This window comes from Talpa europaea (genome assembly GCF_964194135.1).
Source record: "Talpa europaea genome assembly, chromosome: 4".
In the NCBI taxonomy this organism is placed as follows: Eukaryota; Metazoa; Chordata; class Mammalia; order Eulipotyphla; family Talpidae; genus Talpa; species Talpa europaea.
In genome coordinates, this window is record NC_140070.1 from 60,472,758 (window position 1) to 60,488,085 (window position 15,328).

At 37.9% G+C, this 15,328-nt stretch overlaps 1 protein-coding gene across 1 annotated transcript in view; it reads left to right on the forward strand.

Annotated features, from left to right (window-relative positions):
• Window positions 1-1,606: 1,606 nt before the first annotated feature.
• The window catches only part of TM4SF4 (transmembrane 4 L six family member 4), a gene marked incomplete at both ends in the record, with an annotated part of 29,136 nt that continues 15,414 nt past the window's right edge, over window positions 1,607-15,328 (forward strand). Inside the window, 2 exons of the mRNA XM_084232479.1 lie at window positions 1,607-1,780; window positions 2,441-2,530. Of these exons, the coding sequence (XP_084088605.1) occupies window positions 1,607-1,780; window positions 2,441-2,530 (264 nt within the window). The remainder of the gene's footprint in view (window positions 1,781-2,440; window positions 2,531-15,328) is intronic.

The following is a 15,328-nucleotide window of genomic DNA, read 5'->3' on the forward strand; positions in this document are numbered from 1 at the left end:
TACTGTACTGGAATGACCTTGCAAAATATATTTAATCTTCTGAGCTGGTTTCTTTACCTATAGAGAGGTCCGGTACCTTCTTCTGGAATGCCTCAACCTCCTCGGACTTCAAACCTGGAAGGTGACTAACTTGTTCATTGTTCAACGATTGATTGTCCCTTCAGAACTTCAAGGAGGGAGAGGAGGATTGAACTGCCCTTTCGTGCTTAGCAGATTACGCACTCAGTAAACGCTTGCGGTTTCTTCTCACCCCAACCCTGAGATTTCTGGGACCATCTCTATAGAACAACCAGTACATATTTCATAGAATCTAGAAGGACCCTCAGCCCCATCCTGTCTGAGTTCTCTGGAATCCTGCCACAGCTTCCCTGAGCCTTGGCAGAACACAGCCCATTGCTTCCCGGGAAGCAGGTGACCTATTCCATTGTAGCACACATCTCACCATGATGATACTGCTTGCTTTTTATATAGCTAAAATTAGAATCTCAATAAAATTCTAACTATTGTCCCTAATTCTATTGTCTAGGCTTTCACAAAGAACTACCAGGTTCCCAAGTCCACCCCTTAGTCCTTCAGCTGTTAAGTTAGTTCCACCATGTAGGTCTTGGTCTAGGCATGGCGGACCTTCTTCAGTGACACAAAACAAATCAGTAACTGAACCACGTCCCTGGCAGCTGGAAAACTTTCCAATAAAGGCCCATCTTAATGCCTCCTGCACTCTCTACCTGCTCTTCCAATTTTGTCTGCTCTGCCTCCAGTTTACACATCAGTGTCTATCCAAAGTCAGCTCTCTTTTCCCCATCTCCTTTATGAAAGTAGAGAATTTTATTCCTAGATGGAAAATACAGTTGGAAAAGTTGATTGGAAAAGCTGTCTTTTGCTAATTCCATCATACCAGGTAAGGAAGGAGATAGAACTTAATAAAGTAACAAGTACAGAAATACAGTAGTAAGGTGATAAAATGAATAGCTGTCCTGATGTTGTCATTTAACACATTCTCCTATAGGCCTGGACTCAGAAATACTGAACTAGACCATCAGATTGTTATTTTCATACTGAGGAAAACAGAAGCTCTGTTGGATAACCCTCATTCCAGGCTTTCAGCGGAAAAGACAAAGATATATACTGTAGACCATTAAGCACTTGGAAAACATGATTTTAAATAGGATGTGACTCAATTATACAGTGATTTATAAAGAGCCTGGGAAATTTTTTTTTTTTAATTTGGACAGGGGCATTGTCAAATTAAAGGTGCAGTAGATCCACATGCTGTTTGTTTTACCCTGTGTTCGATTGCAACAATGTGTCTTGTGTCTGCTGGTGGATTATTAACAGAGGTTATTGGTCTCCATGGCAAAATGATCTGCATGCAATCTCATTTATGGGGAGCAAAAAAAAGGACATCAGGTCAAAGAGGATGTATAAATGTTGGGCCACATTTGAGAGGCTGAAGCAATACCAAGGACACAGCTCACTGGCTCATTTGCTTCTCGCTCCCCAATACGGACTGGTGACGATCACTGCGAGACTGCCCAGTGGCTCTGAGGAGACCTTGTGAAGGAGCAAAGAGGGGCCTTTGCTGCAGACCTACTGTGCACTCCCCAGCATGTGCACTGGGAGCTGTGCCAAGTGCCTGGGGGGCACCCTCATTCCCCTGGCAGTGTTGGGCTTCCTGGCTAACATCCTGTTATTTTTCCCTGGAGGGAAAGTGATCGACAACAATGACCACCTTTCCCAGGAGGTGTGGTATTTTGGAGGAATATTAGGAAGCGGGATCTTGGTAAGTAAGAAAGCTTTAAAATTCCCCAAAGGAGATTTACACTCCCCTCTCTTAAAAATATGTTGCTTGTTGAACAGGAAGATCTTTAGTTGCTAACAAAAGGCCTTAATTTTGTTTCCTTCTCTGTTAGATCCGACAAGGACACAGCCACTAAATTTATTATTCAAGCTGGCAGTTCTCATGTATCAATTGATTTCCGTGACCCAAACTGAGAGTCACATAATTTCTTTATTCCAATAAGGTAGTGTTGGAATAAATTGATCCAAAACTGCCAAGAGAAGCAGGCATTTTCCTCCTCCACTTCTGCACTGATTTCATTATCCCTTGTTTCTAACAGAGGTTCAGAACCCCTAGTTTCGAGAGAGAAATGCACTATTTGTGACCAGTTAAGACAATTTCTTGACCTTGTCCTAACACACTATACGTGGAAATTCGGGGTGTTAGCTCATGAAACCTTGCCTCACTGAAGCTGCAGGTAGGACAGATGACACCTAAATCATCAGTAATACTCATCGACCCCACCCGGCATACTTGGATAGTTCTTGCCATGCTCTTTAGCACCAAGTCCCACATCATGATGTGAGTGGCAGGCTCATACAGCCAGGCAGGCTCGGGCCTCTTTCATATGCCGCCCCACTGAGGTGCTTTTCTTGCCGATAGATGATCTTTCCTGCCCTGGTGTTCTTGGGCTTGAAGAACAATGACTGCTGCGGCTGCTGTGGCAATGAAGGCTGCGGGAAACGATTTGCGGTGAGTTATGGCGATGGTGGGGGAGCAGCTTCCCAACTCTCCATGTGCACTGTCTCCTTGTGCTTCCATCTGGTGGGTAAGGATGAATTACCAGCAGGCATGACTCCGGGGGCATCTGGTACAGGGATAAAGATGATATTCTTGCTAGTCCAAAGTAACAACAATGGCACATTTTCAAATACTATAGCCCTCATACTTACAGAGTGTGGGTACTTTCTGGGATTTTATAGGCAGACAGGAATGTCAGAACTGAAAAACTGGATATAAAGAATGCAGGCTTGGAAGACAGAGATAGGGGTTATAATTCCCTCTGCCATCCAGAGGCCCTGAGACCTTGGGCAAGGCATTTGCTTTCTCTGGCCCTGGATTACCTCATCTGCAAAAAAAGTTGGGGCAGGAAAAAGAACCCCCAAATCTCCCGCCCACACCATTGCGCTTCACTCTCTCGGAAGCCCAGAACATCTCCACTTCTTCTATATTTTTGCCTCAGGACTTCTCTTTCCTTTTTGGTTTCATGAAGTCATCCGTCTTCAAGTATGCATCTTCAAGCAAGAGAGATTAGGCATCACTGCTCTGGGGCAGAGTATAAGGAATGCTGGGACGTGTCTGCAGCTGGGCAGGACACCATACCGCTCCCTTTGCTCATCTGTAAAATGAGGAAGTAGGGCTAGATCAGATTTTCCTAAGCATGGTACACAGATATGCTCTATCTTTCAATAATGTAGAAAGGTATTCCCTTGTCAATTCTCCTTCAATTCCTTTGATCTTATCTGGAAAAAATTGTATTTTGATGGAAATAAGTCTTACTGTTTCTAATTCTCCATAATTCCCCTTACTAAGAAAGAAAGAACAAGCCTCAGGCTCCAGGAATGCAAGGAACATTAACTGAAAATTCAATAATACTGTGTTTAAGTTTGATAATGATTCTAATTTTTTATTCATAATGGTGACATCAATGAATAAAATAGGGAGTTGACTTAAAAATATAGCAAGAGTTCAGATGCACTGATATGGCAAAGATAAAGGAGATAGAAACTTCAGTCTTCTGAAGTTCAATTACCCATCTAAGAGACTCAGAAGCCCTAATATTGAACTATACATGCTTAACTTAGCTTCTTCAGTGAAAACATGTAGGTATTCATTCTGAAAAAATAATTTCTGACATTTCTTTCTCATTATTTACTCATAGATTCAATAAAAATATTGATCACACACATATAAAGGTCTAAGTCTGGTGCATTTTCCATGTGAGATCAAAGATCATTCAAAGAGGACATTTTCACATTTTAATACCATCATGAGTCCCAAGTGAACATTGATAATAATAATAATAATTATTATTATTATAACATTTAAGTCATTTTAAAGACATATAAAAACCAACCACAATTTATTTGGTATAATTGTGTGACATTGTATAAATGACAGTTTTATATAATTAATTGTAAAGGAAAGATGAAATATGTAATTAATTTTAATTTTAAAAAATAATATCATTATACCTGTGGGCTTTGGAAGAATAAGGTAGAGATGAGAATTTGAAAAGAATTAACAATTAGGAAAACTGGGCAAAAGAGTCATTGCTTAGCAATCTAATATTTTCTTCCCTGGTGCCAATTAGAAGACTGAGATTAGCCAGTATAAAACAAGGGTTTTATTTGTTTGAATTTTTTAAAGATTCATATTTAATTGTAGTGAATACTGAAGCATTATTCAAAGTATTGTGCAAAATTTAGTTTTTAATTAAATTTAAATGAAGTGAAAAAGGTAGGCAGAAAGGTGTTTCTGGAGAATATTCTAGAAAGGATTGTGCAAAACTTAACTAAACTTAAACTTTTTTAAAATTTAATTTTTAAATTAAATTTAAATTAAGCCTAAGAGAAAGGCAGAATGGTGTTCCTACAAGAGTAGTTAGGTCATACAATCTAAAGTTGAAGTAGACTATCCAGGCTCTAGACACCCCCTTCTTAGACTTCCCCCTTCAAAGTAGGATTTGCCCTTGGTGTGATGACCTGCCCTTGGAGGATGATGATGGGATGTGAGGATTTCCCTCAAGTGACAGACTGTCCAGAAGGCAGTGTCCATCAAAGTACCAGCCAAGCCAGACTGTAAATCAAGACACCCCCAGCCATGGCCCTCCCAGACCAGAGGCCACCATACTCAGGCAGTCAGCAGGAAGATTTCTTGGTTTTGCTTTGTTTTTTATTTAGTTGACAACTTTTAAACATTGAGAAAGTTTCACAAAATGTATCTAAGTATCTTCTCTTTCAAAAATTAAAAATCAACCCGGCACTCTGACCTGCATCTTGGCTCAAGGCCAAGCACTCCCTTTAGGGCTCATTTCCCTGCTTTAGGGCCATGTTTCTTGAATGTACCAAGGTTCTGGAGCACTAAGGGATAATAATCACTTTTTAAAGCAAAACCTCTACTGGGGATTCCCTGTTGGCGTAGGGGTTAATTCTCAGCACAATCACTGCTACAGCCTAAGTTCAATCGCCAGCCAGGTTGCTAACCCACATGGTGCAGCAGACCTCTCCTGTCTCAACCGCTGCTCCCTTCAGCGGTGTTATTTCAGTAGATTCTCCTGTTCTCTCCCCACTCTGTCTCTGGTGAATCTTCTCACCTCCGCCCCATACTTCGGGCTTACACTCTAGCTTTTCTATAAAAAGTAAATAAAAACATTTTAAAAAAATTAAAGATCTTTAAGAAAAGAAAAAAAAACTTTACAATATTTTGTCAAAAAAGAAAAAAGCTGCAGCCAAAATTTGACAGGTACTGTAATGGTGAAGATTTGAGTTATTTTTCTAAATGCTCGTGGTATTCCCCTCCAGGTGTTTAAGGAACGCAGGGTTTCTGTGGAATGCTGTTTAAAAAATGCTGGTGGATAGAAAGACCTGTGAGGCAGAAACAGACTAGGCCAAGGGTTGCTGGGCTAAAAGCTGGTGGCCTACTCCACAGCGTACTCTCTACTGTTTCCTGACCTAAATGCCCCTCTTTGCTTTGCTTTGTCTTTCTGGAATATTCCCCAGAAGTCAAATGCATCATTCTCTTCCTTTTCCTTGAATTAAAAAAAAAAAAAACAGGACATAAGAATTGATACCAGAAGCAGGATGTGGTGGCTGTAGAGATAAAGCAAGAAAATGAGCTGGAAAAAAAATCTTGTGGTTCCCTGGTGAAGCCAGAACATAGAGCGAACTCTGAGACAAAGCAAGACTGAAGCCCAGTCCTAGGAATCTGCCTGCTCTTGAGTAAATCAGACTGAAGAGAGCTGTGAGAAGTGGGCTCTAGGGCAAAAACTGTGAGGGGAGGGTGATTTCCAAAGTGGGCTTCTAAAGCCATGACCTGGGTTTTTTCCCCCAAGCCACAACTTTTTCCTTCCACAAGGGAAGGGCTTCATGGTCTCCTGAGGGATCTCATTCCTGCTAATACTTAAAAAAAATTTATCTCTCAATTGAGGAATAACAGACAATTTTGTAAGAATGTAATCAGTGATTACCCTGTGTGTAAAAAAACTTATAAACAGTGACACCATCAAAAATTTTGCAGATTTTTTTTTGCTTGTATCATGAATTTTATGACATTGTCTCTGATCAATATAAATAAATATCAAATTGTACCCATAAGAAATGTTGATCTCTCAGGCTGTAATGGAATAGCTAAATAATTTTATCAACTCATTCATGTTAAATGTGTGCTTCAATAAGAAATTTTTGAAGACCTTGATCTTGACTTAAAGGAGTGTCTTTAATGATGGGCCTGAAGTTAGATTGTCAAAAGCGATATTAGGGTACAGGCCAGCATGTCAGTACCCTTAAAGCATATCAGTTAGATAAAGACCCACCCCACCCATAGGCAGGGCCCTGTTTGCAATGAAGATCTTTGTCAGATCTAAAAGCAGTCTGTGGCTTGCAGAACCTTCCATGCCGGCTCACCTGTGCCCCCTAGTGACTCTCATGGTAAGCAGTGCTGAGGCTAAGAGCACTATACTACTTTACCTGCCTTGGAAAGACAGCCAGTTTCATGAGAGTTCAGAAAGAGTCCTTTTGAAATACTGGATTGTCTTGAAAGAAGAAATAAAGAATACTACTTCTTCTCTAAGTACTAGTACTTCTTCTCTAAAAGTAGTACTTCTTCTCTACTACTTCTTCTCTAAATGTTTTCTATGCTGCAAAATTCTCTGCTGTAAAATGAATCGTGGCAGCTGGTACTTTTCATAAGGACATTTCAAGGATGGGGGCAGGGGAGATGTTGCAAGCACTAGTGTGCAGGGAAAGGGAGAACAGTACCAAGTGTCTCTGGTATTGAGAATGCATAGTTCCTTGATAAATGCTTACTGGATGAAAGAAGTAAAAGAATGCTCAGGAGGGATTCAGGTAATTTCCATACTACTTCAGGTTCAAGTCAAGTCCCATAATAACCATTTGAGTCATTAAACATTTCATTTTATTAATAAGAAATCTGAGGTTCATAAAGTTAAGTTTCTGACTGCCACACACCAACCCACAATTCCTCTCTTGCCCCAAGCCTGACCAAGGCAGAACATACCGGACACTAATGCTTAAGAGAAAAAATGCTTCAAGTGATCTCTGGTATCTCAGAATATTCACCGAAGACGGGACTTCCTCCATCTCATGCCTACAAGAGACATTTCCCCAACACGTCACCATTACCCATGTCTCCAAATACCATGTCCCCAAACCACCCATTTTCCCTTCTATCCCAATCCTAGTGCCTCTCCCACCTGATCTGGCCAACATGAGTACACACCTGTGGAGGTGGTAGAACTGGGATCTGATCTTGCATCTTCTGCTACCAGAGCCCATCAGAGAGGGAGTTCTTACATTTGACAAGTGATGAATTAGAGAGCAATTTTAGCTTCCATTTCAAGGGAAGTATATATACTAACACATATTTCCTAAGCAGTGTGAACAGAACAGAGCATATGTTCTGTTCTGAGCAGCGGTAAGGGAGGAAAACTTGCCTTCTTTTCCTTCTTCCCTTCTAGCTTCCTCGACTGGTCTGGTAATTAAATTGGACATTAAAACATATTTAACAAGGAAAAAAACATTCAATTTTGTACATATAGGACCTCCAAGGATATGAGGCTGAATGGAGCAACCAAAGCAGGCAGTTTTTATATCTCTTAGACAAAGAAACAATGAATTTGTGAAGATTTGACAAGAGAAAGAAGCTTGGGTGGTGTAATACATCACTGAGGAAGTGAAAAGGCTTGTTAATACAGCCTTCTCTGCCTTAAATTCCCTGTCTCATAGTAAGCATACTTCTACCCTCGTGGGACAGGAAAGGTACCTTTCACATTTCCTGCTTTCAAGAGAGCAAAGGAGGGTGAGAGTATACTTATTGCACCCACTGTTTCTTAAGTAATTTTATTTAAAAATGATCACTATACTAGTGTGCCCTTTGAGGTAATGTATTTTGTTATTCTTCATAACCATGAGCCTTTGTACTCTTATCATTCACTCTGTATTTGCAAAAAGTAGAAGTATGTGAGGCTATGATAGTAAAATTATTATAATATTAAAATGATATATGTCAAGTATTTGCTATGTCATGAGAAATTAATCAGAACTTAGAAATAGGCAAACAAGATGTCTGGGCATCTTGTCAGTGAAGTACTGGGCATTAAGCTAATGGCCTACCCCCACCCCTCAGGAGTTACTGACTTTCTAGAGATTGACTCCCTAGTTGCTATTGTTTAGGCCACCTTACATAGTCTGATCTTTGTGACAATAATAGCAACTCTGCATGTTGCTATTATTGGGCTTATTTTACAGAAGAATAAAAAGAAGTCTTAGAAAAGTAAGCATCCAAGGTTATAAGGGACTCAGATCCCAGTTCATCAGCCTATGACCCATACCCTTGACACAACATAGTAGTGTCCTTTACTATGTATTCACTTAAACTGGGTAAAGCATGTCCAGAGTAGAAAAATTTTGAAGGATGTCACACATTCCTAGTTCCAAAATCTGTCAACTCCCCTCCCCAGAACTTACCCTTATTACCAATCAATGTCTCCTTCCAGAGATATTCAGATCTTTTTGTCCATTTTCTTTAAGTAACACCAGCTTTGAGTGTCTGCTTTCCAATATATTCAACTTGCTCTTAGTAACTTTCCTTTTAACAAGAGAAATTTTGTATCAGGAAACCCATGAGAAATTAGTTATCTCATATTGACCTTAAGACTGATAATATCTCTGAGTAGTGAGTTTGTCAATTTGTGAAAATTGACAAATAAGTGGAATGACTTAAAGCAAGTGTCTTAAAGTGTGCATAGATTTATGTGGTTCGTTCATTCTGAAAAGTTATAAAAAGTCATTTTGGGGTGTTTGTCTTATTTATTTTTAGATGAGATATATCAGATTTGCATACAAAACCAGAACATGTCACCTGTCGCTTTGTGAAATTATAACCTGATGTCATTCTGCAGATGGCCTCATAAAGAAATTAATCATCATAGAATTGATTGAGAGACACTGTGTTCCTTTCCTTGATCACATTGCCCTCCCTACTTAAACTATAATCATGGAGTCAACGCAGACCATATCCATGTAATTTTTTACAACTTTTACCACCAAAAATCTATTTTCAAATGTTCTAAACTGTCTACCTGTTGCTATTGAGCACATGGAATGTGACTAACTAAACTGAGATGTACCCTAAGTACAAAATGCACAGCAGATTTCAAAGGATTAGTATGAAAACAACGTCAAACATTTCATTAGCAATTTTTTATTGCTGATATGTTGAAGTGATAATATTTTGGACATGTGTTAAGAAAATATATTATTAAAATTAATCTCACCTATTCTATATTTTTATCTTTATATATATAGTTACTAGAAAAATTTTATTTTACTTTTTTAAATTTTTAAAAATTTTTTACATCATTGTTCATTTTTAAACAATTTTTGCTTCCCCTACCCCCTCGGGTCTAGTCTCCATAGAGTTTCCATCACCAATGCACATGTGCACCATCACCTCAGCCCCCTGATCCCACTCCCTCCTCCTCCCCTGCAGTATGTCTTTGATTTATAGTTGTCTGTTTTTGCTTTGTTGTGTTTTGTACTGTTATTATTTTTTTTACATTGATGTCTTATTTGGTTCCCCCATATTCCTGCTATAAGTGAAACCATCCGATATTTTCCTTTTTCCTTCTGGCTTATTTCACTGAGCATCATTCCTTCTAGTTCCATCCACGTTGCTGTGAATGGCATGAGTTTATCTTTTTTGATTGCTGAGTAATATTCCATTGTGTATATATACCACATCTTCTTGATCCAGTCATCTATTTTCAGGCATTTGTGTTGTTTCCAGGTTTTACTTATTGTAAATATTGCTGCAATAAACAGGTGGTCTTTTGAAACAATGTATTTGTGTCCTTTGGGTAGATCCCTAGGAGTGGAATTGCCAGGTCATATGGTAGCTCCATTTTCAGTAGACTGAGGAACCTGCAGGTGGCTTTCCATAGTGGTTGGACCAGTTTGCATTCCCACCAGCAATATAGGAGAGTTCGTTTTTCACCATATCCTCACCAACATTTGTTGTTGCTTGTTTTTTGATATGTGCCATTCTTACTGGTGTAAAGTGGTATCTCATTGTGGTTTTGAATTGCATTTCCCTGGTTATAAGGGATGTTGAACATTTTTCATATGCCTATTGGGCATTTGCATTTCCTCTTTGGTTTTAAGTTCTTCTGCCCATTTCTTGACTGGATTGTTTATTTTGTTTTTGTCGAGCAGTGTGAGCTCTTTGTGTATCTTCATGATCAGTCCCTTATCAGTTGACTGGAGTGCAAAGATTTTTTCCCAATTAGTGGGGTGTCTCTCTGTTTGGTTAATGTCTCTTTGGCTGTGCAGAAGCTTTTCAGTTTGATGTAATCCCAGGTATTTATCTTTTCCTTCACTTTCTTGGCTTGGGTGATGAGTCTTTAAAGATGTTATTGCAATGTATGTCTTGTAGTGTTTTACCTATATTCTTCTATATATTTTATGGTTTCAGGTCTTATGTCCAGTTCTTTTATCCATTTTGAGTTGATTTTTGTGCATGGTGAAAGGTAATGGTCTAGTTTCATTTTTTTGCATGTGGTGGTCCAGTTTTCCCAGCACTATTTATTGATCAAACTGTCTGTGTTCCATTGCATGTTCTTTGTTCCTTTGTCAAAGATCAGTTGTCCATATAAGTGTGGTTTTATTTCTGGATTCTCTATTTGGTTCCACTGGTCTGTTTGTCTGTTTTTGTTCCAATACCACATTGTTTTAATTATTATGGCTTTGTAGTATAGCTTGATGTTTAGAAGTGTGATACCTCCTTTCTCCTTTGTTTTCATCAGTAGGACTTTGGCTATTTGTGGTTTTTTTTTTTTTTGTGGTTCCATATGAATTTCATCAATATTTGTTCTATTTCTTTGAAGAATGTCATTGAGATTTTGATTGGAATAGTGTTGAATCTGTATATTGCTTTTGGTAGGATGAACAATTTAATAATGTTAATTCTTCCAATCCATGAGCAGGGGATGTCTTTCCATTTCTTTGTGTCTTCTTTAATTTCTTTTAACAGTGTTTTATAGTTTTCTTTGTATAGGTCCTTTACCTCTTTTGTTAGATTTATTCCCAAGTATTTGATCTTTTTGGTTCAATTATAAAAGGGATGGTTTTCTTGATTTTTTTTTCTTCAGATTAATTGTTTGTGTATAGGAAGGCTACTGATCTTTGTGTGTTGATTTTGTGTCTTGCTACTTTACTGAACTGGTTGATTATTTGGAGTAGTTTTTAAGGTTCTCTATGTATATTATTATATCGTCTGCAAATAGTGATAGTTTTACTTCTTCTTTCCCTATGTAGATTCCTTGTATGTCTTTCTCTTGCCTTATTGCCCTGGCTAGGACCTCCAGTATTATATTGAAGAGCAGTGGTGAGAGAGGACTTCCTTGTCTTGTTCCTGATCTTAAAAAAAGGCCTTCAGCTTTTCACCATTGAGAATAATGTTGGCAGTGGGTTTGTCATATATGGCTTTTATCATGTTAAGGTATGTTCCTTCTATCCCGAGAATTTCAAGGGCCTTCATCATAAATGGATATTGGACTTTGTCTAATGCTTTCTCAGTATCTATTGATATGATCATATGGTTTTTATTTTTCTTTTTGTTGATGTGTTGAATTACACTGATCCATTTTCATATGTTGAACCATCCTGTTCCCCTGGGATGAATCCCACTTGATTGTCATGTATTATCCCTTTGATGCATTGTTGGAATCTGTTGGCAAGGATTTTGTTGAGGATTTTTACATCGTGTTCATTAGGGAGATTGGCCTGTAATTTTCTTTTTTTGTGCTGTCTTTTTTTGGTTTTGGCATTAGTTTAATGTTGGCTTTGTAGAATGTATTTGATAGTGTTCCTTCTTTTTCAATTTTTTGAAAGAGTTTGTGTAGGATAGGTACTAATTCACTGCTGAATGTTTGGTAGAATTCATTTGTGAAGCTGTCTGGGCCTGCGCTTTTATTTTTGGGGAGCGTCTTGATTATTGCCTCAGTTTCGCTGCTTGTAATTGGTCTGTCCAGGTTTAGATGATTATATTGGTCTAGGAATTTGTCCATCTCTTCTAGGTTGTTGAATTTGTTTGCATATAAGTGTTCATAGTAATCTCTGATTATTCTTTTGATTTCTACTGAGTCTGTTGTGATTTCTCCTCTTTCATTTAATAATCCTATTCATATATGTTTTCTCCTGTTTTTCCTTTGTGAGCCTGGCTAGAGATTTGTCTGTATTGCTTATTTTTTCAAAGAACCAACTTTTGGTTTCATTGCTTTTTTGGATTTTTTAAAAATTTCTGTTTCATTTATTTCTGCTTTAATTTTTATTATTTCTTTTCTTCCTTTTATTATTTCCTTTCCTTTTGTTATTTCCTGAATTTGATATTCAGGCTTTAGGGTTTTGTTATTGTTCTTTTTCTACTAGAAAAAATTTTTAATTAATTTATTTATTTTTGATTTATGTATACAAGCACTGGGTACAGTCAGAAGCACGGGAGGGTGAGAGAATTCACCAGAGCCAGAGTGGGGAACAGAACAGGCAGAAGGACCTAAGTACACTGCTGAGGGGAGCAGCAGGCACAGCAGGAGAGGTCTGTTGTGCCATGTGGGACCCTCACCCAGTGGCCAGGGATGGAACCGGCGCTATAGAGGCTGTGGGCAGCTTCTCAGTCCAGCACTCAACCACTGTGCCACCAGGGGAGGCCCTCTACTAGAAAATTTTAAAGTTCGTTTATAACTCACATTATATTTCCATTGAATGGTGCTCGTCTTCAGGTGCTTACAATGAGGACTCTTTAGTAAATGGAAAAAAACATCTCATAGATATTTTGCATTAACCTGGTTTTTCACTTACTTACTTGCCTAAAATGAGGGAATGTCTGCATTTGTATTCACTTATTTGTCTTTAAACGCCTGCCTATTAAAATGTTCCTGGAGCCATATCTGAAATCTCTGGTTCAGCTCACACAGCTAGAATAGCATATATCAGACTTCTCTTCTCACTACCAGCTGGATGATATTGAAATCCTGGCTGTTTTGGCTGAAGGAACTCTCTAGAACCACCTACCCCTTTCTTCTGTTTGCCACAGGAAGTTGAGGCCAGAGATGGGTATTTTGATGATGCTGAGAGGGCTATAACTCAGGTCTCCTCTGTCTTCCAAAATGCCTTTCTGTTTCATTCCAATTTTTGATATGCTCTTATTTACTATTGCAAATAAAGCTCCTATGACCTAGGAATGCATAAATATTTTGCATTAGTATTTTCATATTCTTTGGGTAAATATTAAGCAGTGATTTTCATGGATCCTGTAACATTTCCATTTTTATTTTTTTAAGGAATTTCCATACCATTTCCCATAGATGCTGAACCAAATTAAATTCCCATCAACAGCGGATGAGAGGTCGTTTGTAGCTACATCCTTGCCAAAATTCCCCCTCCCACCACAACTTTTTGATATAGGCTATTCTCACAGGGGTGAAGTGCTAACTTATTGTGGGTTTTGAACTCCATTTTCATTATAAGTATTGTTGGACATCTTTTCATGTGTCTGATGACCATCTGAATGTCTTCTTTGAGAAGAAGTACTTTTAGATGTTTAAGCATTTTTTTACTGGGTTGTTTGTTTTCATTGTTGAGCATATGAGTTCTTTATTTTGGAAACTAATTCCTTGTTGGACATGTGATGTGCAAATATCTTCTTCCAGTCTATAGTCTGCCTTTTTTTATTATTCATTTATTATTATTTTTAAATTTTTTTAAGATTTATTTATTTTATTTGTACAAGCACTGGGTACAGTCAGAAGCACGGGAGGGTGAGAGAATTCACCAGAGCCAGAGCGGAGAGTAGAACAGGCAGAATGACGAAGTACACTGCTGAGGGGAGCAGCGGGCGGCAGGAGAGGTCTGCACGCCATCTATTTTTAAATTTTATGTATTTTTTACATCATTTTTCAATTTTGTACAATGTATGCATTTTCATCTTGGTTATAGTCCCCATACAGTTCCCACCCTCCCTTGTTTTGATCCTGCTCCCTCCTCCCCCCACCCTGTAGTGTGTCTCTGGTTTATAGTTGCTTGCTGATTTTGATTTTTACTTTATTATAATTAGTCCTTTTCCTGGTCCCTTATTTAGGTTTTCTAAATTCCTGCTATGAGTGAGACCATCTGGTATTTTTTTTTTCTTTCTGGCTTATTTCGTTGAGCATGATGCTGTCTCCACAATCAAACACCAGACTGCCTTTTGTTTTTCTGCTTTCATTCATGGTACAAAAGATTTTTAGTTCAATATAGTCCCATTCATTAATTTTTGCTTTTGTTTCCCTTGCTGTTGGAGTTGATTACCCTAATATATCTCTGTGGTTGATGTTCAGGAGCATATCACCTATACGATTTCTCTTATGCATGTTCTATAGAAGCCTTTAAACTATTTTCAATTACTTTTTACATAGGGAGTAAAGATCTCCAGTTTCATTGTTTTGCATGTGGCTGTCCAAATTTCTCAACACTATTTGTTAAAGAGGTTTTCCTTCCCCCATTTTATGGGCAAGGCTCCTTTGTCAAAGGTTAACTGCCCCTATTTGTGTGGTTTATTTCTGGACTTTTTGACCAATTATTGATCTGTGTTTGTTTTGTTCCAATACCATACTATCACTGTCCAGTACTATCCAATATTATTATCATATGTACCATAGTTTGAAGTCAAGAATTGTGATTCCTCCATTTTTCTTCTTTTCTCTCAGAATTGTTTTGGCTGTTAAGGTCTTCTGTGGTCACAAACAAATTTCAAAATGTTTGTTATTTTTTTTGAGGGATGCCATTTAAAATTTCATAAGGATTTCATGAAATCTGTACATCACTTGAGTAAGATGGTCATTTTAACAATGTCAATTTTCCAGTCTTTAACAAGGGATATCTTTCTTGTTTTGTGTGTCTTCCCTTTGTTTTAAATAATATCATAAAGTTTTTATTGTATAGGTTTTTCACCTTCTTTGATATGCCTATTCCTAGGTATTTAATTATTTTAATATAAGTGGGTTGTTTTCTTGATTTCTTTCTCTTCCAGCTCATTGTTTGCATATAGAAATGCAACTGATTTTTGCAAATTGATTATTAATCTGCTACTTTACTGTATCAATTAGTTATTTTAGTCAACTCTTTAATGTTCTCTATCTTCTACTAATTTTTTTGTTTCCATCTGATCTTCTTATTCCAGTTCCTTCAGATAAAAACTTAGATTGCTTATTTGAGA